This window comes from Spermophilus citellus, assembly GCF_964194105.1.
Source record: "Spermophilus citellus genome assembly, chromosome: 4".
In the NCBI taxonomy this organism is placed as follows: domain Eukaryota; kingdom Metazoa; phylum Chordata; class Mammalia; order Rodentia; family Sciuridae; genus Spermophilus; species Spermophilus citellus.
Window position 1 is genome coordinate 7925067 of NC_138185.1, and position 26981 is coordinate 7952047.

Below are 26981 nucleotides of genomic sequence, written 5' to 3' on the forward strand. Positions count from 1 at the left end.
GGGCCGCGTTCACGCACCATTGGTCCCGCGTACCCCAGGGGTCTGCGGGAGAAGCCCTGGTTCACATCCTCATCTTACAGATGAGAAAACTGAGGCTGGGGCGGGCAGGGACTGGCCTGGGGTCCTGGAGAAGGGGTGGGGTAGGCCCGAGGCCACAGCCTGCTGCCACACGCACCCTCAGGACTGATCTTTGTCTTCGTGGAATCGGCATGAGAAAGAGGCGTCCCCGAGAGTGCTGGGCTCGGAGCCAAGTGCCCAGGAGACGGTGGCACCATGACCAGAGCTGAATTCAAACATCGTCCTGAGCCCCGAGTCCAGCTCCTACTGTGTCCACTGGTGTTCCTCGGACTGCAGACCCCAGAACCTGACTCGGGTGTCCGAGGAGCCTTGGCTGAAGGGATTCCGCCCCGCAGAGCAGGCGACGGGGCATGGGGACAGCGTGTGACAGTCCTCCCCCAGTGGGTCCCCAGTGTCGGAGAGCCATGGGGACGTGACCACAGGAAGGCAGACTCTCTCGTGCACATGCAGAAGGTGGCTTGGCCTTGGCTCTGAAACAAAACGGAGGCTTCAGTGTCCCTCCGGCGATGACGGGAGGATATGGCTGCTCAATGTTCCCGGTCCCGTCTCCGGTCCTTGCAGGCTGAAGAAACTGAAGGTTAAATGAGATGGTTCAAGAAAGAACAGCCCAGCACCCACGTAGCGGTTGCCTCGCCGGCGAGCTTCCTGGCTTGTGTGACGTCATTAATGGATATTAGTGACAGTCATCAACCCACTAGTTGGTTAATTCCAGCGCAATGAAAACTGGACTCGCCTCGACTCTGGCTTGGAGAGGAGATTCTGAATCTTCCGCGTGCTCAAGGTCCATGGTTTGCACATGAAGATGTGCAGCCTGGGCTCACGCACCCGGGCTTGATTTTCAGTTCAGTGAATAATCCCTGGGTGAGTGGGGGTCCCGGGGATGAGGATGGTCCCCTCTGGAACTCCACGTTGTCCTCGACTGGATGCTATGTGGCATCGTGACCATCAGTGGGGCCTGTGTGGACCCCTGTGGCCCCGAGGCCGTAAGGAGGGTGCAGTGACGTGGCCTCACGCTTTCTTTTTCAGATCAGGAGCGACACTTCACAGATCGTGGAGGAAAACGTCCCAGTCCTTAAGGCCAAGGTGATAGAAATGCGTGGCGTCTGTGCCAAAGTGGACCGGCTGGAGGTATGTCCGGGATAAGGGGGTTCCCTATGACCGCAGGCCGGTCTGACCTTGAGGGTGTCGGCATTGGGCCGGCGGGGGTGGGGGGAGGGGGGCAGAGTGCTTCGTGGCTTTTTTTTTAATGACAAGAGTTTGTTTCCAATATTTAAAAATTGAGCTACTTTATATAAAAATCTGAATTTGAAGCTTCTTCTGAAAGTCCAGAAGCACTGACAAGCTGGGGTCCACATTTCCTTACGTACTTTAATCTCCTTATTTTTCAAAGCACAACCACACGGGATGGGCACAGCCTAAGGACAGTTCGGTGGATTTTCATGTGTCAACCCCACATGAAGGTGACCCAGATGAGACTGAGCATCTGCAGGCCCTAGCCCACCCCCCCCCCTTTCTCCTGGGTATTGAACGTGGGGCACTTTACCACCAAGCTCCATCCCCCATCATTTTTGTTTGTTTTTTGGTTTTGTGACAGAATCCCCCTAAGTCGCTGAGGGTCTCACCAACTTGCTGAGGCCGGCCTCAAGCCCATGATCCCCCTGCCTCAGCCTCCCGAGTCGTTGCAGCCTCAGGCTGCATTCTTGCGTAGGTGCTCCCTTTGCCACAGTCCCCACCACGCCCCGTTGCCCCCCACTGACTCCTCTCCCCGTCTGGTACTTGGCTCCGTGTCCCTCCGCGTCCCGCTCAGAGGCTCAGCATCTCATTTCCCACCCCGCTGCTCGGCAAGGCTGGTTCCCTCCCTGTCCCCGTCTCCCAGGGGAGGGGTAAGCCCTGGGAGGTGAGCCCGTGCCCTGCAGCCCCCCACTGGTCATGTGAGGCCGGAGCCTAACCTCTCGTCCATCCACCTGTGGTCCTCAGCCTGGGCCCTGGCCCCTTGCTCAGCAAAAGACCAGGAGACAGGGCTCTCAGTGGCTCAGTGGTCACCTGGCTGGAGGGCTGGGCCCTCAGAGCAGCAGAGGGAGCCAGCCAGGAAGTCAGTACTGACTTAGCAGAGAATTAACATTCTCGTCAGCAGAGAAGGAGCAGGGTGTAATTAAAGCGATGCCCTTGGAATAGCTGATTCATTCAAATTTTATTCCACGCGTTTGAAAGAGGAAAAGGAGCTGGGAGGGTCTGTGCTGAGGGTCTCACCAGGGCCCGGCTGGCGGCCACTCCCTCCTGGACGTGCAGGCTATGAGTGCCCCCAGGGGGCTGTCACAGAACAGCCAGGAGCACAGACCCGTCCCGCAGAGGAAGGCGCGGGACCAGCATGTCCCCAATGGCTCCCTTGCTGCGGTAGCCAGTGACCGAAGGCTGGGTGGCTTCCGGCCCCAGTGCCACCTTCCGCCTGGAGGCCAGAAGCCCACAGTGTCCCAGGGCTGGGCAGGTGTGTTCTTTCTGGGGCTCCGGGGAGTCTTTCCTCTCCTCCACCTCCCAGCCTCTCGCACTCTGCCCCCACTCCCTCGGGGGAGGACCCTCCTGCGGATGTGGGCCCCTGGTGGCGCAGGGTGATGGTCCAGGCCGGGAGCCTTGGCTAAGCCACCTGCCCGGTCTGTTTTGCCAGTAGCGTAGCCTGTCCCGGGGTCTGGGACAGAGTGTCTGGGGCTACCGCACACTGCTGACCACTCGCCCGGCCAGGCTGCCGCTGTGCAGGGAGGTGAGGCCGGGGAGGGTCCGCAGGTCCCTGGAGGGGGAGCTTGGCAGCTGCGGGCAGGAGGGCAGGGCCGGCACAGCTCAGGCAGAGGCCCGGGCAGGAAGGAGGCTGTGGCCCTGAAAGAGTCCCGGGGCCAAGGGCCATATGAGGAGCGGGGCTGGGGACATGGGCGCAGGAGCCAGGCTGCCCAGACCTTGCCAGCCAAGGCCTTTGTCCCCAAAGGGAAGGTGGAGGAGGGAGAGCGCAGCCCGTGGCTGGTGTGGAGGTCCAGGGCCCGGGCCTTGACACACCGGGCCAGCAAGCTGTGCCGTGGGCGGTCCTGCATATGGCTCCGCCCATGAGAGGCCACTGGCACCCCTCCCTCCCACCCTCCAGTTGTGAAAAACAAAAATGTCTCCAGATGTCGCCAGAGGTCCCCTGGGGGGTGACTCCTGGCTTTCTGGTCCCAGTGTGTGAGCCCCCATTTCCCTGCAAAAGGAGAATTGCTGCGCGGATGGTGCCAGGCCCAAATGTTCCTGTGTTCAACGAGCGTCTGTTGAACCATGGACCCTCCCTGACATGGTGCTGGGACATCTGAGGTGGGACCCTTGGTCCCCTGCTATCGGCTGGAGGACCACCAGACAGGGACGCAGGATGGGTCTGACAAGGAGCTGTGGGAGCAGCCCAGGGGGCTGAGCAGAGCCAGAACGCAGGACTTCCCTAGGATGGCCTTTCTGCTAAGGTCTGCAGCACACCCTGGAGAATCCAGACAGGGAACAGCGCGTGCAAAGGCCCGGGGGCAGGAAAGAGCAAGGCCCTCGGCTGTAGAGCTCCAGTTTAGGGATGGGCACAGGACCATCAAAGGGGCTACTGTCCCTTTTCCCCTGAGAAAGTACAAATTGATCACAGCAGCACCCCTTTATCTGTGTCTCACTTTCCATGGCTTCAGTTACCTGTGGTCAACCTCAGTCCAAAAATATCATGTAGAACGTTCTAGAAGCAAACACTTCATAAGTTTTACCTCTTGTGCCAGCCTGAGCAGGGTGATAAAATCTCACGCAGTCTACCCAGGCCACGCATCACCCCCTCGTCCAGGGCACCCTGCTGTACAGGGTTCCCACCTCAACAGTGTGACACTCACAGTCATTTTACTGCTGGACGTTGTTAGAATTGCTCTGAGCGGTTGGCGGTCTCCTGCTGGGCCAAGGTGTCAAGTTTGTTGTTAAGCGAGGACAGGAGAAAACAGAGCGCCTCCCGCGGGTCCCCAGGAGGGCAGCCCCTGTGGGGGGTCCTGTGTCCAGGGCCTGTTGCCAGGCTGTGCAGCCACCTGCTGTCTCACTGCAGGCCACCTTCTCAGGAAACCCCTCAGTAGCCCTGGGCCCGCAGGTCCAGCGTCCCTCTGTGGCCTGCCCTGGACTCCTCTCCAGGGGGGCCGAGCCGCAGTGGCCTTCAGCGTCTGCTTTCCCTCAGTCACCTGACGCCCGCCTCACGGTGGGGTCACGACTTCCTTCTGTGTCCTGGCTGAGCCAGCCGTACCCCAGCCTGTGGGTGAGCCCGTGGCCACTGTCCATCATCAGTTGATGGACGTTGGGTGGCTTGGACTTGGCTGTGAGGGACAAATGCTGCTGGACGTCTGTGGGGGGGTGTTTGTGGGGGTCTTGTTTGGTGTGGGGTCAGGGCTGGGCGGAGGAGCTGTGGCCACGGGGACTCCTAGCACCTCCCAGCTGTGTCCCGAAGTGGCTGCTCTGTTACTCCAGCGGCCGGTCCCAAAAGTCTTGGTGGAGATGGTGAACGGGCCTGTGAACGGGGCCGGTGCTGGAAGGCCACCCCCATTCCCTGCTGGGTAGAGCGGTAACTGTCCCCTTCCGCGGAGTAGGACTCTCTGGGCTGCCCGAGAGTCTCCCCAACATTGAGCCTGAGGGGCGCTTCCCTGTATCAGCGCCCCAGGGGCACAGCGTTGCTCAGAGAGTTCTCTGTGACCGGGTCCCCAAGGCTCCAAGAGGGCACGACTCCTGTAGCAGAGGAGAGTTCGCTTTTCCGCCAGCCGACATGAAACAGGGGACAACCAAAGAGGAGCTGTGAGAACCTCGCGGTCCCCGGGGGCAGTGCAGAGCCAGACAGCCGGGGCTCGGGTCTGGCCATCCAGAGCCCGCAGCCTCCCAGAGCCCGCGTCCTCGCCGGCCAGCTGGGGACGTGCCGTCGCCCCTCACATGGTCCAGGGTGCAGTGAGCCAGCAGCCCTGCCTGGCACCACGCGGGCGTCAGAAGGACAGGCAGTGACGAGGTGGCAGCCGTTGTCACTGAGACAAGCAGCCTCGTCTGGAGTGACGGCCATGCTCTGCCTGCCACTGGGGGCCCCGGGTGACTGGCGAGTCAGTGGCATTCACCCTGAGACCACCCTGCTCTCAGAATCCGTGGGACCCACCCGGCGGGGACTCTCTGGCAGCACTTGGTCCCCTGTCAGTCGCACAGGGCGCCTGCTGTGGGCTCTGCGGGCATGAGACTGGCCTCCACCGCCGCAGCCCGGGGCCAGCCCCGCTCCACGGAAGAAAGGCGGAGGCCCCGCGAGCAGAGACTGGCCCAAGGCCCCGAGGAGGGACCTGCCCGTGGGGGCTGTGAGGACTGTCCCGGAGCACGGAGTGGCCCTGCCTGGACACCCCCCCACACCCGGTGGCTGGGCCACAGGCCCCGCTCCTCAGTCAACCCGCGCCTAAGCCTGGCTGCCCGCCTCCTGCCGCCTCCCAGCGGCCTTTTCCCCCAGAGAAGGGCAAGGGGACCCCCAGGCCCCAGCTGTCCACCTGTTCCCTCTGTCCCCTCTGCCACTGCACCCTGGCCTGGGGACAGACGAGCTGGCTTCATCCCAAGTCAGGCCTCAGGCCCGGCCAGCGCCAGCCTCCCGTGGCAGCTTGGCCCTGCTGCCCTGGCAGGCGGCGGCGGAGCCACAGCTGGAACCAGGGCTGAAGCCACGGCCAGAGCCATAGGGGGCTTGCGCTCCCCCCACCTCGGCTCATGGGAGGGTGAAGTCGGAGTTGGCTGGAGGAAGGGGACCCGCTCCCTGGTCACCTCCAGATGTGCTGGCCAGGGACTGCTGCGGCCAGTTAGAGCAGCTCCCCCGCCCTGGGGCCTTACACACACGAACCACAAGCTCACACATGCTCACACACACACTCATGCATATATACATGTACACATACTACATACACACTGCACACGCTCACAACGCCCCCCACATGCACACACACACATACACTCTCAAACACACTCACAGGCACACACATGCACTCACACACATACACATGCTCACAATGCCCCCCCCACTCACACTCTGGCCATCCAGAGACCTCACACTCCCTCACACGCTCCCATGTACACATACATGTGCCCCACATGTACGATCACATTCACATGCACACTCATGTGTACACACTCATGCACACATACACTCACGCATGCCCACACATACACTCACGCATGCCCACACATACACAGCACTCACATGCTCACACATAGCACATACACAAACTCACACATGTGCACACACACATCCTCACACATACACAAATACACTCACACACATGCTCACGTGCACACGCTCCCTCATGCCTACATACACATGCTTGCATGCACTCACACACAACACACACACACATGCACACCCTGCACGCGCATGCCAGGTGGCTCCTCAGCCTCTCAGCCCAGCCGCAGCCAGAACCAGGCAGCAGCGCCCAGCGGATGCCTGCGGCTCGGGCTCACCCAGGCCTGGTGTTTGCTAAGAAGGTGCTCCCTCCCTGCTCCCCTGCTCCCCACTCCCCGCTCCCCGCTCCCCTGCTTCCGCATGCACCCAGGCCCTCTGGGGGCCCCTCTGCCCACCAGGCCCCGGTGCTGGCTCAGCACCTCCCCTCGCAGTGCCACATGCTGGAGACCGGTGACTCCACAGCGGCTCAGGGGCACTGTGAGGTCAGGTGGTCAGGGAGGACCTCTGAGGGCACAAGGTTAATTCAAGCCTGAGAGACAGGCAGGGCCACCCAAGCAGGGGGTGCCGGGCACTGGCCCCGTGGAAACAGAGTGACCTGGCCACTGTGGAGGAACCCAGGGGACGGAGGATGGATGTGGGATGGGGGCAGCGGGGAGGGCTGGGTGGAGGTGGCAGTGCAGGACACCCGGTGCCAGACCTGGTGCAAGGGTTGTTTCCATTTCACTATCAGAACGAGCGAGGGAACCCGGGGAGGCGGTGCTTGTCTGAGATGGCACTGCACCGGCCACCTCGAGTGAACACATGCCCACACGCGCTGATAGAGAAAGGTGTGAAATGGTACCAGAGGTCACAGAGGGTCGTGCCGGGCTCTCCGGGGCCTACATAGTATTTTTTAAAGTGCGGGTTTATTGCTGGCATGAATAAAACCACAGCCTTTGCATAAAATTGGAATGTCTTTTTTAAAAAATAATAACATCTAACATTTAATGGGCTCCCTCTCCCTCTCTTTTCCGTCAGTGCTGGAGATGGCACCCAGGGCCTTGCACGTGCCTGGCAAGTGCTCTATCTCTGAGCCACACCCCAGTGAGCTCGTAATATGTGCATTTAGCTTCTTTAATAAGGAGCTGTTGTCCGTTTTACAGATGAGAAAGTTGAGGCTAATAGGAATCAAGCAACTTGGGGAAAGGCACCTGGCTGGGGAGAGGGGGACTTGGATTCTAACCAGGGTCTGACTCCGGACAGCTTTTTCAGTTGGAACCTCTGCGTTTGAGGCCTTGGGCTGGTCGGTCCCCGTGGGTCTGGACCCAGCGTTCCTCAGTCTCTGCCTGGTCCTCTGCACCTGCCTGGCCCCTGGGGCCTTCCGAATCCCAGTGTTCATCAACTATCAAAGTGAGCCTTGGGGCCATTCCTAAAAATGTGTGTATTTTTTGCCCTGGGGATTGAAGCCAGGGCACTCAACCACTGAGCCACATGCCCTGACCTTTTGATTTTGAGGCAGGGTCTCACTAAGTTGCTGAGGGTCTTGCTGAGTTGCTAAGCCTGGCCTTGAGAACTTGAGATCCTCCTGCCTCAGTCATCTGAGTGGCTGGGATTACCGGTGTGCGCCACCATGCCTGGCTAAGAAATTCCGTTCTTAATGATAATTTTTTTTTAAAAAGGCTTTGAAATATGACAGACATGCTTTGAGTGTCTTCTCTACTGCTTCCTGGCTATGTGACTTTGGGCAGGTGACCCAAACTCCCTGTGCCTCCGTTGTCCTCCTCTGTACAATGGAGGCTAAAAAGAGGGTCCCTGGGGGAGAAAGCCACAGGACACCAGCAGGACTGGGCAGATGCTGGCAGAAGCTGCCACCGTTACTGTTGGGGCATCTGCAAGCGTCTCCCCACCAAGCAGGCCTTGCTAGGCCCTGCAAGGAGCCCTGGGCCTGGAGGAGGGAGGCTGGGGCCAGTGGTCAAGGACCTGGTGGTCCTGCCAGCTGTGGGAGCTCGCCCAGGAATGTGCCCCAGGCCGCTGCAGACGTGGCTTCAGGGACTCTCTGTCTCTCTGCCAGGCCTTCGTCAGGATGGTTGGGCACCACGCTGCCCTCCTGGAAGCCCACGTGCGTCAGGCCGAGCGGGACCACGGGGCCTTCCGCAGGCCCTGTGGAGGTGACTGGGCTCTGCCAGGTTCCCCTCCTTCAGGAATGTGAGTATCTGCCCCCCAAAGTGAGGAGGGCTTCTCCCTGCTTCCTCCCAGACCCCGGAGCGGGGAGAAGGCTCAGGAAGTGGAGTTCAAAGGGCAGTTTCCCCTTCAGCAGACAGGAAGTGGTCTGCCTGGCCCCAGGGCTGTGGGCGCTCACCTGGCCCCCCTCAGGCACGGGCCTCTCTGTGCCCTGCACCTCAGCTGCATTGCTGGGCCTGCTCACACAATGCACCCAAAGTTTATTAAGTGCCTACTGTTTGCCAAATTCTGTGCCCCACCTGGGATTACCACGGGAAGCAGAAGCAGCACCCCCCACTCTGTCCTTATAAACTAAGGACGATGACAAGGGCCGCGTCCAGGACGAGGCCAGGATGGGCCTCGTGAGACTGCCTGAGTCAGCCTGAAGCAGGCGGAGGGGCCCGGAAGGTGGCCGTGTGCAGAGGTGTCCACATCCTGTTCTGTCCTGGAGTCTCCCTACGACCCCCGAGGATGGAGGGGTTGTTGTGTCCCTTTTTCTGATGCAAAAATGGAGGCCAGACGGACCCTACAATGAAGACTCCACCACCACACATACCACGACTGACCCTCACGCCCAGGGGACACTCGTCCACCTCTGGAGACAGTCGGTCAGCACATTTCAGCCGGGGTGCTTTAGCCATGTGCCGTGGAGTCCCCGGGTGCTGATCAACGCCCCTCAAAGTGCAGCAGACTCCCGCCCCGCTGTCAGGGTGCCGAGCGCCCTGGGGTGAGTTGGTCTGTGCGCCGCTCAGGGCTCGTGTCAGTGTGTCCTGTGCCACTTCCTGGGGCCCTGGCTTCTCTCAGCGGCCTTTGAGAAAGGCCCCTTGGTTGTCACACCTCTCCTACAGCTGGGGAGACCCACCAAGGCCCAGGGACGGAGGGCTTGCCTCAGGACACTAGCTGTAGTGGCTGGGGCCTGGTTGATCTTTCCAGCCTTGCCCCTGGGGACAGGCACCTGCCCCACCGGCTGCCCTGTCCAGCCATACGGCGGTTCTCACAGTCCTTGGGCTCTGCCTGGACCCCTCTGTGCCTGTCGCCCTCTGTCTACAGCGCGCCAGGTCCTGCGGGCACCCAGTGTGCACCTTGCGCCCCTGCCCAGCTGTGGGTGAATGTCACCCACCTCACAGGGGAGCAGAGCCCCTCAGCAGCCCTGGCACAGAATTGGGCCTTTGTAGGCTCCCGGGGACCAGGCTGCAGTTGACTGTGAGGCCTGAGCTGTCCCCAGGGAGCCACTCTCCAGGCCCAGGCCCCGGCTCCCAGCCCAGCTCCCTGTCGTCTTGCATCTGCCGGGGACATGTGCCCCTCACCTGGCTGCCTCCAGAGTTCGGAGGGGACTGCACAGTGGCCTCATGGATCGCAAGGTCCAGGGTCCCCTCTGGATCCCTCTGAGACCGAGTTCACACCACTTCCTGCCTCTCTCCAAACTCCCGCTTTCTACCTTCCGATGACAAATGAAGTCATGGGCTGCTTTTGTCCTGCCTTCCTTGGGTCACAGTGCATGTTCCCAGGTGACCAGGAGCTCAGCCTGCCCACTGACTGCTTTAGAGGCACACCACGGGAGAGGGGACGGTGACCTCGGCATGGCCTCCTGCAGCCCTCTTGACAGCAGGTGCCGAGTGGGGGCTCTTGGCTCTGCCCTTCCCCTCCCCTCTAGTCTGTGGTCTGCAAGGTTTCATGGGCCTTCCACGGACAGACGGACGGGCCGAGGCTGCAGGGGGAGGTCAGTGCTGGGCTTGGAAGACAGGCCTTTGGGGGCCCCAGCTGCTGCTTCTGCAGGGTCCGTGGTGTCTGGGCAGGCCAGGACCTGTTCCCTCTCACCTCCACCAGACTGCAGCGCTGGGGCCAGGGCCCAGGCCTACCTGTGGTGACTTGTTCCAGGAAGCACGTCCCCAGAGGTGAGTCATTCAGCAACCGGGGCTGAACTTGGCCCCACCAGGCTTGTCTGGGGGAGGGGTGGGGAAGTGTGTGGGCCAAGGGTTTCCCGGGAGCAAGCTGCAGGGGCCTCCCACCCCCCCCTCTTTAAGTAGGTCTGCTCATTGCTGCTGCCTCAAAGATGGGGGAACAAGGCCTGAGGGGTCTCATGGCCCAGGCAGGAGCCAGGTGCAGGGACCCAGGGCCGGGCTCTGCTCCCAGCCAGGCAGTGCTGAACTTGCCACCAGAGAGGAGCAGAACCGCCGGATGGCTCTTCCGTCCGTCTGCCTGTCCTTATTCCCAAAGCCAGGATTCCGCGTCTGGGGTCTGTCCCGTCTGGGGTCTGTCCGCAGTGCCTTCCCGGGTGGCCTGCTAAGGCTGAGGCCTCAGGCGGGATCCACACCCAGGCAGCCTGAGGGGCCCAGGCAGGGTTGGGTCCCCTGGGTCATTTCCCTGGGGCTCAGCTGCCCCCCCCATCTCCCCACCCTGGAGGCGGGTCTTGCCCTGCGCCCCTCCCTGTGCTCCCCTTCCCCATGGCCCTCCCCCAGCAGGTGTGGGGACCCTCCTGCAGCCAGAGGGAGAGGCCTCAGCCTTCACCCTGGAGCCCGCGGGCCTCTTGGGGTGTCCTGCCTTTCCTGCTCTTTCATCAGCTGGAAGGGGAGTTGGGGGTCGGGGACCAGGGACAGGGACAGGGAAAACTGGTTTCCAGCCCTTCCTTCCCTCCCTTCCCTCCCTCTGCAGCTGCAGGGGGAGGCCCGGGTCCCAGTGCCCCAGGCACAGAGTACAGAAGCAGTCCCCCGCCATCCTAGCACAGGGGGCCCGGCCCCCGCCACCACCCTGTGATCTGGGGCTGGGACAGGCCTGGGCGGCCCGAGGGGTGTGGTGGCCAAGGTTCCTTCAGGAGGTCCCCTGCTGAAGCCCGCGCTTCCCTCTGCCTTTGAGCCTGAAGGAGACACGCTGGGTCCAGTGGCCTGGCACGTGGCACCGAGGCCCAGGAAGGGGTCCGTCCCCACTGCACAATGGACATGCTCTCCTGGTCAGCAGCCCGCGTCCTCCTGCTGCCCCACGTCAAGGTCCAGTTTTCAATGATGCGTCCACATGGCCCCTCAGTGTGCGAGCCTCCAGCCAGACCGACCTCCCTGTCCACCCCGGCCTCCATCCACGAGATCTGTGGGATCTCCCATCTCCGGTCTCCGCCAGTGTTATCTCCTGGGCCCGAGGGCTTAGCTGTCAGCCTGTCGCCTTGGAGGACAGCGTGTCTGGGGGGAGAATGTAGACGCTGACCGAATCCTAAGAACATCCGGTGGCCAGCTGCGCCCGCGGGGCCCTGGCCTGCTGGTTGAGAGCTCAGAGAGCCCTGGGGAGGGGCCATGGAGGCCAGGAGGTGGATGAGGAGGACACGCTGTCTGGGGCCAGGACGGGTGCTCCTGGCAGAGGGACCTGCAGGTGCAGGGGCTCTGGGGCCACGGGGCTTGGCGCTTGTGCAATAGCAGGAAGTCCGCGCAGGCTGGCCGAGGGGCCGCGGGTCAGGGAGGTGGCAGGCGCCAGATCCTACAGGTCTAAGGCCACAGAGAGGAGTTTAGCACTGTCCGGAGGGGCCTGGGGAGGGTGTGTAGCAGGGTGACTTGGTCGGCTCTGCTTGCTGAGCCAAGGTGGCAGCAGACATCACTGTCCTGTGGGCCTCGGATGTGGGAGCTGAGTGGCGCCGGCGGAGCCATGGGATGCTGTCCTGGGGAGTTTCCTCAGCCTGAAGGGTCCCTGCTGGGCCTTGAGCTCCGTGAGAGCCTCACCCCAGGGGGTCTGGGACCCTCTTCTCACCAGAAAAGAGCCCTGGGGGAGGCTCCAATTGAGCACCAGTGTCCCAGGGTCTGTCCCGAGGGAAGCTGCCGCCTGGCCCCGCACACCAAGCCTCCATCTGGAGGTGGCTCCAGACCTGTGCAGAGGGGACCTTGGGAGACTCTGAACCGTAAGGGAAACCTCAGCAGATGCCCCAGGCCTGTCCCAGCCAGGGCCCAGCCCTCCCTTGGCACACGTGCCCAGAGGCGCAGGGCCACCTGGCTAATCTGCCGTGAAGCACTGTTTGTTTTCTGCGGGCCAAAGTGTCCATGGGGTGTCATGGGGATGGAGTTTCCGATGGAGAGGAATGTGGTGCTTTCCAGGGAGCCTCTTGGGCTAATAGCGGAATCAAGTGAGGCCGCGTCCCTCCTGCCTGCTGGGCAGATGGATGGCGTCCTGGCCGCCATGCCTGGCCCACCTGCTCACCCCGCCCCCAGCAGGGCCAGCAGGGCCAGCAGGGCCAGCAGGGGCCCGGGGAGGCTCAGACCTGCCCAGGACAGGCGTTCAGAGGAGCTGGAGGGAGAAGGAGCTGGGTCCACAGGCAGGGCAGGGAGGAACCGCAGGAGATTTACCCACAGGTGCCCAGGGGGCCATCGGGTCAGAAATGAGTGTCTCCAGTGCAGGGCAGAGGGAGTACTGGGGCCGTGGCAAACTGTGCCCCTCATCTAAGGGGTACAAATTGCTTGGCACCAGCCTTGTGTAATTGGGGACCAGAGGTGGCCAGGTTTTCCTATTTGGGGGAGAAAGCTGGACATTTGGGGTTGATAGGACTCTTCCAGGGTCTTACAGTCAGCAACCAGTTTTTCTAAATGCTAAACATCACGGGGAAAATCTGTCGCAGACATGGTCTTACTCAGCACCCTCCCCAGCTTTGCATTTTAGGTGGGCGACCTGTCCCCCTCAGGCCCCACCCATTTGGAGGCCTCTGAGACCAGGGAGGCATGAGAGGGCTCTGCGCCAGCTGCAGCGGGGCCCTGCAGCCTTTAGCAGGAGCCAAACTAAGAGCCGCCTGGCAGCCAGCGTTTCATTGAGCATCTGCTACACAAGAGGGGCTTCCTGTGCCTGGTCTCAATGTCCTATGATAACCCCCGAAGTGGACATCGTGTTCCAGTTTGTAAGAAAGTGACCTGAGCATCAGAGAGTGTTGTTCACTTGCCCAGGGCCACACGGTGCAGGTCACAGAGCCTGGATCTGGCCCAGCCTTGAGCTTGTTCTCTGTCTCTCCCAACTGTCCTCTTCCCCCGGGCGGGCCACAGCCCCGATGCCCGGGGTGGCAAACTAGAGATTCTCAGGCCAAATCGGCTCCAACCACACATGTTCTTGGCCTGCTTAATATATGGATGTCTTTAATTTTAATTAACTGCCAGTATTTTTTCTTTGTTTATTGGGACTGGGGATTGAGCCCAGAGGTGCTTTACCGCTGAGCCACATCCCAGCCCTTTTTACATTCCTTTGAGACAGGGACTTGCTAAGTTACTGAGGCTGGCCTAGAACTTAGGATCCTCCTGCCCCAGCCTCCCTGGTAGCTGGAATGAGGCAGGGGCCGCTGGGTCTGCTCATTCCCTCGCCAGCATTTAGCGCAGCAGGTGCTCGGTGAGGGCGTTCAGTGGCGTTTCAGAGGCCCCTGGGTCCTCCTGGCTTCAGACTTCTCTGGGGACGTCTCCAGGCAGTAGAGAGCCAGCAGCGTCATCATGGGCTGGGACGGAGGCCCAGGTGGTCTGGGCAGGGATGCCTAGGAGTTGTTGGTGGGTACCAAGTCTGGTGTCCCTCCCCTCCCACCCCTGTGGCCCCCAGCTCTGTCCCCTCCCTGCCCCATCCAGCCTGGAGCAAGGGGGCTTTGCCTCCAGGGTCACCTCCCCCCTGCAGGATGCCCGGGAGGAGTCTGGCGGGTTGGCTGGTGGCGGGAGGGAGCACCCCCACCCCCGCCCCACCCCGCCCCCACCAGACCCAGGGTCTCCAGGTGCCTTCCCCCTGCGCACTGTGCAACTTGAGCAGAAATTAACAGGACCGTGGGGTGGGGGGGCAGAACGCCCCACCTGCCCACCCCCTGCCAGGTGGCTGCCTCGCCCCATCACAGATATCTGGGGTGTGTGCTGGGTCGGGGAGCATGTGCTGGGGGTCAGGGCGTGTGCGGGGGGTCAGGGCGCCTGGCTGACTCTTTGGTTCCGAACCTTGCGTTTTCCCGCGCAGCACTCTTGTCGAGGTCTCAGGGGGATGGGGAGGTTCCTTCTGACAGTGAGGAGTTTTGGGGGGGCCTACCTGGAAACAGCGTCACTTCCCCATTGGGGGCACCCACTCAGCCTGGCCAGCAGCCTGGCCCCGCTGACGGCTGGGCCTGTGGCGCCGTGCCCTGCGAGGGAACGAGCAGCATTCCCGCCTGACCCACTGGACTCCAGTCCAGGTGGCCTCCAGCCCCCCACTGTGACAACCAAAAGGTGCCCAGAAGCCGCCACATGTCCCTGGAGGCAATGGCCCGGGCGGCAGTGTTCGGTGAAGGTTCGTGGGGACACAGTTTAGTCCCCTAGCCTTTGTGTGTTCCTGTGGGTGTCGGAAATTTCCAAAATGAACAGCTCTAAGCTGCACCGGAGCCTAAGTGCAGGCGCCCAGGGCCGGGCCTGCGTGTGACCCTGCCGCCCGCCGCCCAGGGTCCAGGACCAGGGTCTCAGCTCCCCAGTCTGGTAGGGCCGGTGAGAACCGAGGCACAGGCCTCGCTGTCCAGTTGGCAGACTTCTGCCCTCCCCTGGGCACCGCGCTGGGCCGCGGCCTGGAGACGGGAAACAGGATTCACTGCACGTCCTTACGCGGTGCTGGGTGCCCCGGGCCCCTTCCCCACCACTGCTCCCTCGATCCTGGAGGGAATCGGGTTGCCATCATTGGCCACTGAAGTGTCACTGAGGCGAGCCCATGTGCCCCTGGTCAGCTGGCAGAGGTAAGAGCAGGAGCCGAGGTGTCCCAGCACATAGTAGGTGCTCAGTAAGGACCTGCTGCTGGGACTGTTGTTGTGGACAGTTCCCATGTCAGAATACCCCCAGAGTGAGCCCCGCAGGAGCCGCTGAGGCCACCAGGTCCCACCAGCAGGAGGGGGCAGGGCAGCTGTCCCCCACCAGCCACCGTCCCCCTGGACCAGCCTGTCCTGCTCCCACACAGCCAGCCTGGCCAAGGTGGTGGCGGAGGATGGCCTCTTCATGGCCCAGCCTGGGGGTGTGTCCTGGGACACTAGGAAATAGAGTCACACACCTGGGCACGGCCACCAGGGGCCACCTTCACCCTGCCCACCTGGCCACCAGGTCTCCACCCCAGGCCCTGGCTCCTGCTGCGTGGAGACCTCTGCCTCTGCCGTCGCCGCACATCGGTCTCTTCCCTGCTGTCCTGCCCCCTGTCTGTCTCTGTCACCGTCACCGTGCCTCTGCCCAGGTGCGTCTCTCCATCACTGTGTTTGCTGGTCTCTTCCCCGTCTTCCCGTGTCACACACACGCCACGCACAGGCGCTCTCTCTGTCCCCACCCCCATCTCAGCTCCTCCCAGGAACCTCGCCAAGACCCTGGGGGGAAGGAGACAGGGTGACCCGGTGGCCTCCATCATGGCGGGAGGAGCCGTGCAGGCTGAGGCGGTTCTGCCGCCAGCCCCCGGGCAGTGCTGGGTCCCGCTGCCCTCTGAGCCGTGTCCTCACCAGAACCAAGTGCACCACAGAGGGCCCCTCAGGACCCACGGGTGTGTGGCGAGCTCCTGGACCTGGGAGTGTCGTAGTCGTGCTCTGAGTTTGCACCTAACAAGAGATGATGGGCCGGTCCCTGCTGGGCTCAAAGTCCACCCTGAAAACAAGACTTCTGAGCTTTACAGGACCGTCCCTATCTGCTGTCACCCCACGGTGTAGTACCACACCAGGGCTCCTGCCCCCGTCTCCAGGGCACTTAGTGCCCACTGACTGGCCCCTCCCTGAGGTGACTGCTGTTCTACCTCCAGGAGTTGAGCCTGGTTGACGCACAGTGTGTCCACACTTCAGGACACCACGGGACCCCGCTTTTATCTATGAGTTTAAAGAAAGGGGGCTGGGGCGCAACTCCGTGGTCATGCTCTTGCCTGCAGGAGACCCTGGGCTCCATCCCCGGGACCTAAAAAATACCAACAACAAACACAGGCAGGACTCTTGGGGACAATGATGAATTGGGCTGCCTCCTGTGCCTGACAGAGCAGTGAGGTTGGGGAGGCCCAGGGATAGGTGAGGAAAAGACCCCGGGAGCGAGCGGCCGGGATGTGGGGGGGTCAGGCTGGGCGGGGGCTGGGCCATGTGGACAGCAGCAGGTCCTGGGTTCAGGGCACAGAGGGGCAGATGCCCACGACGCTCAGCTGGAACAGCCCCTCTGGTGCCCAAGAAGCACTTGACCTTGGCTCTGCTCACAGTCCAGTCTCTGTGGGGAAAGGAACCACATCTCCTTAAGCAGTGAACACTTCCAGGTGCCTGTTCTGGCAGATACTGTCACACCTTGTCACATTGCCAGGCCCACAAAGTCAAGGTCAAAGTTCCTGCTACTTGGGGAGCCTAATGATTAACCTGAGAGCCTCAGGCAGAGGGGGAGATGCTGGTTTTAAATGGAGTGAGATTCGGAGCAGGGAGTGCAGGCTCGGGCCTGGGCATCACAGAGCATCAGCTATGAGGGCTCCTTGGCCCAGAGTGGAGATCTAGGCCCCTGGCCTCTTTGCCCCTTCTGTCTGGCAGCTCTTGCCTGGGATGGAGCTGGTCCCAGAGCCCCCAGGCCGTGCCCCTTGCAGTGCATGTGGAGGCAGGCAGGAGGGGTTCAGTACTTCAAGAGAGATGGAAGCCGGGCGCTGTGGTGCATACCTGTATTCCCAGCAGCTCGGGAGGCTGAGGCAGGAGGATTGCAAGTCAGAGGCCAGCCTCAGCAATTTAGCAAGGACCTGAGCAACTTAGCGAGACCCTGTCTCTAAATAAAAAATAGAAAGGGCTGGGGATGTGGCTTAGTTGTTAAGCATCCTGGGTTCAATCCTCAGTACCGAAAAAAAAAAAAATGGGGTGGGGGAGAGAAATGCAAGTGTGCAGCCGGGACCCTGCGTGTAGGGCTGGCAGTAGCCATGTTTGTGCTCCCGTGCCTCTGGAGCACCGTGAGCCAGGCCTTCTGATTGACAGGTGAGCCACGCCTCTTAGTGGCTAAGTAATCCTGGAGCTTCTAACTGTTGAAGGTCCAAGTTAGAAGTGCAGTGGTGCTTGAGCTGACTCCTGTGGTGACCGTGGAGTTGGGGTGACCCATGTGAGAGCTGAGTGCATTTAACACCCAAAGTACAGTTTTGCACCAGTGCACGGGCGCTCACGGGCTAATGAGGACAGTTCCCTCGAACGTGGACTGGGGAGCTGTAATAGTGACACCAGCCAGTCTTCACTGGGCACTCTATCCGCCAAGTGCCTGGCAGCTCTGTGACGTCACGCCGACCGGGCAGGAGCTCTCCCACCCCGAATTCCAGATGGAAAACGGAGGCACGGAGAGGTTGGTAACCTGGCCAAAGTCACACAGCTAGAAAGGGAGACTTCGCCATCTGAGGGTCTGGGACACAATTCCTTGCACTGGAGGAAGGGACTCTGCTGTCATGTTGGCAGCTCTGCGTGGGACTTTTGACTTGATGTCCAAGTTCAAGTCCTGGATCCCACTTCTACTCCCACCCTCATCTGTCAGGGGATGGGCAGATGGGGGGGAGTGTCCCTGAGGCTTGGCCCTAGGGTCCTCAGACATGAGTTCACAATTGCCCCCCAAACCTCACTTCTGGCTCTACTGAGAGCATCTTGGGAGCTCAGAGCAGGGTTTCTCCCTCTGCCCCCAGCCCACCCCTCCCCCCACATGCTTCTCCAGGCCTCTGGGCTGCTCCCTGGGGCCAGGCTTGACTCCTTCCTCCACCGCCATCCATCTCTGCTCCTGCTCATCTCTGAACCACCTGCAGGAGCCAGGCTGCTTCAGGCCCTTGGGACACGGGACAGCAGAGCTGGGCTCCTGCTCCTGGTGCCACGCACTGGGGGAGAGGAGGAGGAGAGGGTTATGGGCAGATGGGGGGAGGAGCCTCCCGGGGAGGTTGGTGGCCGAGGCCTGATGTGGGCCGCAGGGGCCTGGGCACCGGGCTCTGGCAGCCAAAGGAGCGGAGTCCGGGTCAGTGTGAGGACTCGGCCCTGGAGCCACAGTCTGTCCTCAGTCTCACCAGATGGCTCTGGCTGGGTACGCCTGGTGGGGATTGGGGTCGGGGCTGGAGCTGCCCAGACGCCGGATGCACCAGGGAGGGAGGCTGTGGGCCCGACTCGGTGGAGGTGACGGGAGGTGCAGGTGTTCAGTGACGTTCCTTACTGAGCTCGTCCGTCCGTGTGGCTGGGGTGGAGCATCTGCTCAGCAGCACCAGGCCCTGGGCTCTACCCCAGCACACAGAGAAAGGAGTCCTCAGAGCAGAGCCGTGCGGTGTGCTTGGCCTGTCCCCAGTGGTCATGAGCGTGAACCCTGCAGGATGGCCAGCCAGGACACTGACCTCACCCCACCTGTCCATCTTCTCCGGGCCTCCCCAGATTGAGGTGGGGGGTCTCCTGGGGGGTCCCTCCCCTGCCTTCCCCCAGCTCCCTGTGCTGTGCCTCCCGCTCTTCCTCACGGGGTCCAGGTCTCTGCCATCCCAGTCACGTGGCTGGGCAGCCCCAGCTCTGTGGGCTTCCCTGCTGCCCTTTCATAGCAGGGCTCCCCGTCCCCTTCCCCTCCCTGCGCAGCCCCTGGAAACCACGAACCTGCCCTCCGTTTCTCGAATTCTGCCATTTCAAAAATGTTCTATAAATGGAATCATAAGAGCCTGTAACCTTTTGGGATTGGATTTTTTCACTCCGTGTAACTCCCTGGAGATTGATCCAAGCTGCTGCGTGAACAGGAGTCTGGATGCTTCTGCAGGTGGAGCCAACAGGGCCTGGGGGAGGAGCAGGCAGTAGGTGGAGATCAGAGGGTGGAATGCAGGGCCAGAGGCATCCAGCCACCAGGCACCAGGGGTGGATCGAGGGAAGGGGCGGGGCTAGAAGCCTGAGGACTGACCAGGCACATGGTCATCAGGCCTGCACCTGCAGTGGGTGGCCCTCTAAGCACGGGCTTGCGGCAGTGGGGGGCTACGCGGGCAGGGTCCCTGTGGTGGCCAGGGGCTGTGTGCTCATTCCCACCTCTTCACTGTGTCCACCTCTCCACTGTTTCTGTCTCTGGACCCCCTCCTCCTGCTTTAGGCTCTTCCTCCCTCCCTCTTCTCTCTCTCTGTCCCTCCCTCTCCTCTCTCTCTGTCCATCTCTCTGTCCCTCTCCCCTCCAATCTCTCTCCCTCTCCCCCTCTCTCTCTCCCCCTCCCTCCCTCCATCCCCCTCCTTCTCTCTCCCTCCCACTCTCTCCTCCTATTTCCTCCTGATTCTCTTCAGATCTCTGTCCTGTGCTCCCTCTTTTCATTTCTCCCTCTCAAATGTCAACCCCCAACCTTGAAAACTGTCCCTTTGCATTCTTGGTGGCCCAGACTGGGCAGCCTAGGACTTTAAGATCTTGTGACAGGGCCCTAGAGGCCAGAGCCTGGTGTCTCTGGTGAAGGGTGAGGCTGCAGAGCCAAAGGCCCCGGGCCCAGGTGGGAGCAGGACTGCCTGGGGCCAGGGGCTGACCAGCCCCCAGGGCACAAGCTTCTGGGGAAAGAGGGGGGTGGAGCAGAGGCCCCAGGGGCTGGAGTGGGGAGAGGGGGTCCTGCTGCTGCGCTGGGCAGGCTGGGGGTGGGGGCATCTCGGGGCGGGGCAGGGCCAGGGCTGGTGGGCCCCTCTGGCTTTGCTGGAACAAAATGGCCAACAACTGCCCACGTCGGGCACTGGTGGCTCCTCTGAGTGGCCTTGGGGCACCTAATGGCCTCCTAATGCCCCTTGCTTCTGGAGCACTGCATCCCGACGCTTCCCAGGCCACCAGCCAGGCCAGCAAGGACCCCATGGATAACTCAGCACGGAAGTGCCAACCGAAGGGCTCTGAGGTGACAGTAGCCAGTTGCCAGGCCTCAGGCAACGGTGGCTGTGGACTCAGGACAGTGATGTGGGGGCTGGGCACTGGCTGCACCTGGGTTAAGGCTGTCCTCTGGGACGGTGGCAGATCTCACTTTGCCAGGGAGGCCACTGAAGAGTGAGGCCCGTGGGCGTGGCCACCCTGTCACCTGAGCTAGGAAGGACCTCCAGCCAGCTGTGGTGGTGCACGCCTGAGATCCTGGCCACTCAGGAGGCTGAGGAAGGAGGATGGCAAGTCTGAGGTCAGCCTGGGCCACTTAGCGAGACTCTCTCAGAATAAAAAGGGCTAGGGATGTGGCTCAGTGGTAGAGCGCCCAGCCTCAACCCCCAGTGCCAGAGAGACACGAGGACTCTTCTCCACGTGTGGAGGGTGGTGGGTCACCCCGGCTCCGGCCAGATCCCTACAATGTGCCCCCAAATCCCACCACCATTCTGGCCTCATTCTTTGGCCCAGGGACTTTTCTCAGCCAGAAGCGCTGGTCCCCTGATGGCGCTGCTCCAGGCCACGTGTTGTCCACGGATCCCTCCAGGGGAGGCCTCTGGAGTGCTGGTGCGGGATGAAGACCCCAAGGACACAGATCCTGGTTTACAGTTCAGTTCTGTCGCCCAGACTGGCTAAGGAATTTCTGGGGCCCAGTGCAAATGACAGTACATGGTCCCTTGGTCACAGAATGTCAAGACAGTGCCGGCACTGCCCCAGACCAGGGACCAGGCCCGTGTGACTGCGCAGCCCGCAGTCCTGGGGCCCGCCCTGCGACCCACCCTGGAGACCACGAACCTGCTGAGGGACACCCTGCACCCGCCTGAGTTCCCACACCTGCACACGGGGTCAGCGGTGGCAGCAGTGGCCAACGCCAGGCTTGACTGTGGGCGCGGTGTGGCTGCTATCCATAGCGCGTGTGACCACTGTCTCCTTGGCACGTTGCCTAGGCCACCAGGGCGTGCACGTCATTTATTTTAAAATGACGTTTTTACTTGCATAACTTCGGATTCACAGAGACTCACAGAGACTCACAGAGAGTTCCACGCGTGGCCCCCCCAGGTCCAGTTTCCCTGTTGTCCTCATCTTAGATCCTGGGACAGCTGTCAAAACCAAACCCTGGGTCAGGACTGCATTCTAGACTGTACTTGGATTTCACCAGATTTCCCCGTCTCAGAGCCAGCCATGGCAGGGACCCAGCTCTAACCACCCAGCAGCATGGGTCGGGCCCCGGCGGGCGTCCTCATGAGATGACGATTGTCCTGGTCACTGCTGGGCCTCTGAGCCCTGAGGTGGCAGGACCAAAGCCCCCAGCCCTCCGCCCGGCCGCGGGGGCCCATCTGATTCTGGGTCTGTTCGTGCCATCCACTGCCCCAGGGTCCCCTGGGTGCAGAGTCTGGTGGGAGGTGGGCAGGCACAACTGAGGCGAGGGAATGCCGTGGCACAGGAGGGCAGCCCCCTGAGGTCGGGAAGGTCGAGGCAACAGCGGGCACAGGGACCTGAGTCAGGACAGACCCCAGACCCTGGCCGGGCCAGAGCAGAGGCAGCGCAGGGAAGGCAGCCTCGGGCCAGGGAACAGGAGACAGACCAGCTTGTGTGGTCTGGGGGCAGCAACCCCGGCTCTGAGGCACCAGGCGGATGGCAGAAGCGAGTGAGGTGGGCCGGGAGACCGCTGCAGAGGAGGGCACGTGTCCCCTGCAGAGCAGAGGTGGCACATCAGCACTGTCCACAGCACCAGATCTTTCCATTGCTTTTAGAGAAGCTTGGAATCCATTTTAAAAAGGGACATGGAGCTCGGTGGCGTGGTGGCACACACCTGAAAGCCCCATAGCTCGGGAGACTGAGGCAGGAGGATCGAAAGTTCAAGGCAGCCTCAGCAACTTAGCAAGGCCCGAAGCAACTCAGTGAGACCCTGTCTCCAAAGATAAAAAGGGCAGGTGGAGTCAAATATATGGGGTGCGAGGGGTGAGGGGAGTTGAGGCTGGCCTCAGTGGCTGGCTGGGACCATCTGGGTACACAGACGTAAAACGTGACAGTGGTCGGGTCTGCAGAGTCTTGGCTTCCTCATTTGTAAAAGGCTCTGTGACACCTGCAGATCTGGGTCTTTGGAACAGGGTGCTCCACAAAAAATCCAGGCATGTAATGACACGGGATCACACAGTTACAGTCTGGGCCCGGCGGTGAGAGGTGACATCCAGGCACCTTGAGGCCCCACAGGGTGACACAAACCATCAGCTGCAGGAGGGGTGAGAGTCCAGGAGCGGGTGCGGGGTGGGGTCAAGCACAGACAGTACCGTCCCTCAACCTAGGTCAGGCTCTGGGTCAGAGCGGGTGCCCCAGGGAGCCCTGGTCCTGGGTGCTGGGGGCCTGTGACCCGCCTCCCCGCAGGCTGTCTCTGTGGGAGCCTGGATTGGTGGCCAGCGTCCTGGCAGAACTTCCTCCGGATCCCCCTCTGCTGGTTTCCATGTCGACACTCCTTCCCTCCAGCTGAAAGCAGGGTCCGTGGGGATCCAGGAACCTTCCAGATCTGTTGCCAAGGGCTGGCATTGCCTTTGCGAGGCTGCCCAGCTCATCCTGACTGCGGGGCCACCTGCCACCGGCTGCCACTCTGGGAGCCCCCGGCCCCGTGCTTCCGTCACTAGGGCCTCTGTGGCTCCACTTCCACTCCCTGCTGTGGTCACTGGGTCAGGCCAGGCTGGGCAAGAGGGCTCGGGCGGAAGGGGGCTGGCTCTGGGAAGCTGGCCAGCCCAGCCCTGGGGCAGGATTGGACACGCTGGGGCCGCTTAGGGAGAAAGGGGAGGGCTCTGCTCACAGCTGTCAGAGAGCTGGAGGACGCGGGCCCTGGCGGGGACACTGCAGGCAGGACAGGCGGGCACCACCCGAGGTACAGAGAGCCCTGAGCCAGGATGGAGAAGTGAGGCCAGCCCCGGGGAAAGCCCTGTGCACTGGCCAGGGCCGTGGCTGCAGCCAAGCCTCAGAGGAGCTGGTTTGAGTCCAGCCCAGCCATTACCGGCTGAGTGACCCTGGCCCCGCCACGCCTGCTCTCTATGAAGCGGGCGTTGTCACAGCCCGTGGCTCCCGGGCTCCTCTGAGCACCAGAGGAGACAGTGGGTAAGGCAGCAGTCACTTGGTGTGGTGGTTGGTGGTGGACCCAGCTGCACCGCCCACGCTCACAGGGCCCAGGGTTCAGCCTTGGAAGCAAAGGCCTTGCATGTCCTGCATCCTCTAGGCCTGAGGGAGCACCATGGGCCTGCAGCCACCCCCATCCCAGTGCTCAGGGTCCACAGGGCCTGTGGGTGAGAGAGCCAGGCCAGGCAGGGACCGTGGCTCACTGGATGGTGCATGTTCTATCCAAGGGCCATCTCTCTCCACCCTGCAGGAACGTGGGCCTACCGTAGCTGAACAGCTCATTTTTTTTTTCTTTAAGAGAAATGGGCACTTTATATCTATCTGAAATACCCCAGTTCTTAGTGTTGGCAATGAACTCAATTTTAAATGTGTGTGCAGTCAGCTGCTGACCAGGGTCACCAGGCTGAAGGGACATCGGGCCCTGCTAAGGGCTCACCCAGTCCCGCTCAGCGCTAGGCTTGGTGCTGGGCCGCACAGATGCTGGAGCTGGGTGGGCCTGGGGTTCAAATCCCAGCTCTGTCAATTCTTAGTGGGGGGTTATGACCAAGTGACTCTCTGTCTCAGTTTCCTGTTTTGCAAGATGGGATTAAGGACTTCCGCCTCTCGGGGCTGGGAGGCTGTGGGTGGTCAGGGATGACCTGGGACCCTCGGGAGCAGGCCTTTGGGCTGCAGTGCAGTCTGCTTCCTTTGGGGCAGAGGGTGCTGGGGCCAGTGGCCTGCAGTGTGCACCTCCTGTCTGCTCGGAGTGAGCCCTGACAGGCTGGGCTCACAATGGTGACCCAAGAGCCACCAGCCAAATGAAATCAGGCCCAAGGACACTCACAAGGCAGACCTGGCCGCCTAGGGCTGGTGGCCAGCTATGCAGTGTCCTCTGTATGGGAAATGTGGGCAAGAGTTTGTCACTTCTGTTTGGGAGGACAGCTTTAGTTCAGAAGTTTGGGGTCAGATCTGGCTGCCATTGTTTGTGTGGATAGTTTTATCTGAATGGCACGTGTCCTCGGTCCACGTGTTGTTCAGGCTGCTCTTGTGCCACCGAGCAGAGCGGGGTAGTCGCAGCAGTCCGTGGGGCCCACAGCCTAGAATATCGACAGTCTGGTTCTTTACAGAGAAGCTACTGACCCTGGTCTGTACCAGTCCAGGGCTGGGATGCGCACGCGGGCTTCGCTGCGGGTAGATCCAGGGAAGGGACAGGACTTATGAAGGGCCGTGAAGGGCTTCTGCAAGCAGGTGTGGGCGCGGCACAGGGCAATCCAGGCCCCTGACTTCGGTAGGCTTGGCTTCAGGGCAGATGGTGTTCTAACAGGGGCTTCAGAAGAGGGGCTCTAGCCCAGCTGGGGCGTGAGGTTTCACCTTGTGACGTGCTGTGACTGCCATTAGGGGTCTTTGTCAGAAAGAAGCTGCTTGGTGGTGCAGACTGCCAGGGGAGAGGGAGGAGGGGCTCGGACATCTGCCAGAAGCAGCAGGTCACAGACATGGGGAAGGTCTCAGGGCAGCTGTTCCTCAGTGATCTTAGGCCACCAGGGACTATGGGTCCCGAGCTGCCAGATGATTTTCCAGGAGAAATCTGCAGTCTGGTTTTACAGTTGGCAACGGGTTTGACTAGATCACCAAGCAGACTAAGCATGCGTGACCCTGGCTTGCAGCTGCAGATTGGGAGCTGGGGTTTCCAGGGCAGAGGGGGAAGTGACATGGGAATGGCAGAGGGTCCAGCGAGCCTCTTGCAGAAGACTGCAGGCGGGCTTCAGGCCCCTAACAGAGGACAGGGGGGGGCTCTGGGCCTGGTGCAGGCTGGGGAGGAGGTCAGGGAGCAGGGCTCAGGCTTCCTGTCTTGACCTCCATCCCTGAGCAGTGGAGCATCCCTGCCTGCAGGCCGGGAGGTGGGGGTGGGGAGCCAGATCCTGGGATACCTCTGCTTACCTGGCTGACCTCAGGGGGCCTAGTGACCCCTTGGAGGACTCTGAGGGTTCCTCTGAGGTTCTCAGGGGTGCAAAGTGCAGGCCAGACTGTTTGGGGCTGAGTGTGCTGCTCTGTCCTCAAGGAGCCTGTGGGTTGATGGGCAGAGGCTTGGCCTGGAGCTGGGCCCAGCTGCCTAGTCCCCTTGCTCCTGGGACCTCTGAGACACGGAGAGACCTTGTCTTGCAGGTTGCCATGGCATCCAAGAGCAAACGGGCGTGGTTTCCGGTGGCCTCTGGTGTGCGAGTGACTGGGGTCTTGCTCCCTACCCCGGGAAGCTGTGTGCACCTCCGCAGCTTCAGAGGGGTCTGCCTGACTTTCAGCCTCACCGTCCTGCCCCACCTGCAGACTCGGGAGGCTGCCCCAGGTCCCCGGCTGGCATCGTTAGGGATGGCTATTGTGGCAGGATTCGAGGTTTCAGTGACGGCAACCCGGTCAACAGGGCCGAAGCGAGGAAGAAGATGCCCTGGCTCCTGAGCAGAAGCCCCGGGTTATTTCAGCCTCAGGCAGCACGGGTGCCCCCTCGCCCCTGTGTTGGCTTCGCGCACAGCCGGGGCCCAGGGCGTGGGGAGGGGCGCGGGAAGAGGCCTGGGGCAGGTTCGCGGCCCTTCGCAGGACCCGGGGAGGAGAGTGACTTCCACCGCCGCAAAAACTCCCAGGGGCGGTTCTCATTGGCTGCTGGGGTCACGTGCGTGGGCCTGGCCCAATCGTTGTGGGCGGGGGGCGGGCCTTGGCTGGGTGGGTCCTGCTGCTGGCCGGGTAGCGGTAGCGGGGCACCCCCTTCCAGAGCCTCCCCTAGATGTCAGCGCTTGGTCCTGGGTTGAAGGGAGCGGTGCCGGCCTCCGGGGCCTTTCTTGAATGTTCCAGGCGGCGACCCATTCGAAAAAGGAGACCCAGCTCGTCTGGAGTGGCTTCTCTCCTGGAGGCCCTGTGGGTGCCTCCAGGTCACACCAGAGAAGCGTCTCTGTCATGACCTGTCTGACCGGTGCCCCGCGCTCACCTCTCCAGCGTCCCCCTTTCCTGGCTCCCCTCCTTCTCCAGGACAGATGCCCCGGGGACTCTCCTGCACCAGGCCTCAGGGCCTAGGATTGCATCCTAAGCTACCAGGGCCTCCCCTTCCCCTGGGCTCCTTCATAATCCTATTGATTTTCCTCCTGTTTTCAAAGCCGTCTTCTTTAGAAGATCCATTTCCAAAGGAACAGGGGGTTTCCTGGAGAGGCCACTTGGTAGGGCTGAGACATTGGCTCAGGCCTGGCCTGGACACTGACCCTTGATAGACTCTTTGCCATTCCTGGGTCCTAGAGGTCAGGAGGAGATAGGCCATGTCTTTTCAGGATTGCAGAATGCTGTTGGCTCAAGTTCTACACCTGGATGAAGACTGACATACCAGTTACATTTCCCAGAACCGCCTCGGCCAGGGCCAGGGCCAGGGCCAGGAGGAAGAGGTGTAGACACCCTCAAACTCGGGTCCCCACCGCTGCCCCACTTGGGCTGCACGTGGTCCTTGAGGGCTCACTCCCCAGGTGCTGCAGGGATACCTGTGTCCACTGATTCACCAGGGCAGGAAGTAGCCAGGGAAGTTTCTGGGAGAAGAGGGGCAGGTGGAGATGGGCCCTGCCCTCCTACCCACAAGCAGCCCACGAATGGCTG

General features: G+C 61.6%; 1 protein-coding gene across 3 annotated transcripts in view; it reads left to right on the forward strand.

Annotated features, from left to right (window-relative positions):
* The window catches only part of BCAS4 (breast carcinoma amplified sequence 4), a 271892-nt gene that overhangs the window by 20877 nt on the left and 224034 nt on the right, over positions 1–26981 (forward strand). Inside the window, exons 3-5 of one of the 3 annotated variants that reach the window (XR_014021532.1) lie at positions 8334–8467; positions 9991–10091; positions 10310–10377. Coding sequence is in view for 2 of the 3 variants with exons in the window: in XM_081290495.1 (XP_081146621.1) it covers positions 8334–8467; positions 9533–9587; positions 10137–10350 (403 nt within the window). In the remaining variant the exon portion in view is untranslated. Of the gene's footprint in view, positions 1–8333; positions 8468–9532; positions 9588–9990; positions 10092–10136; positions 10626–26981 lie in introns of those variants that run through there. The other 2 variants (XM_081290495.1, XM_081290496.1) reach the window with 2 other exon arrangements.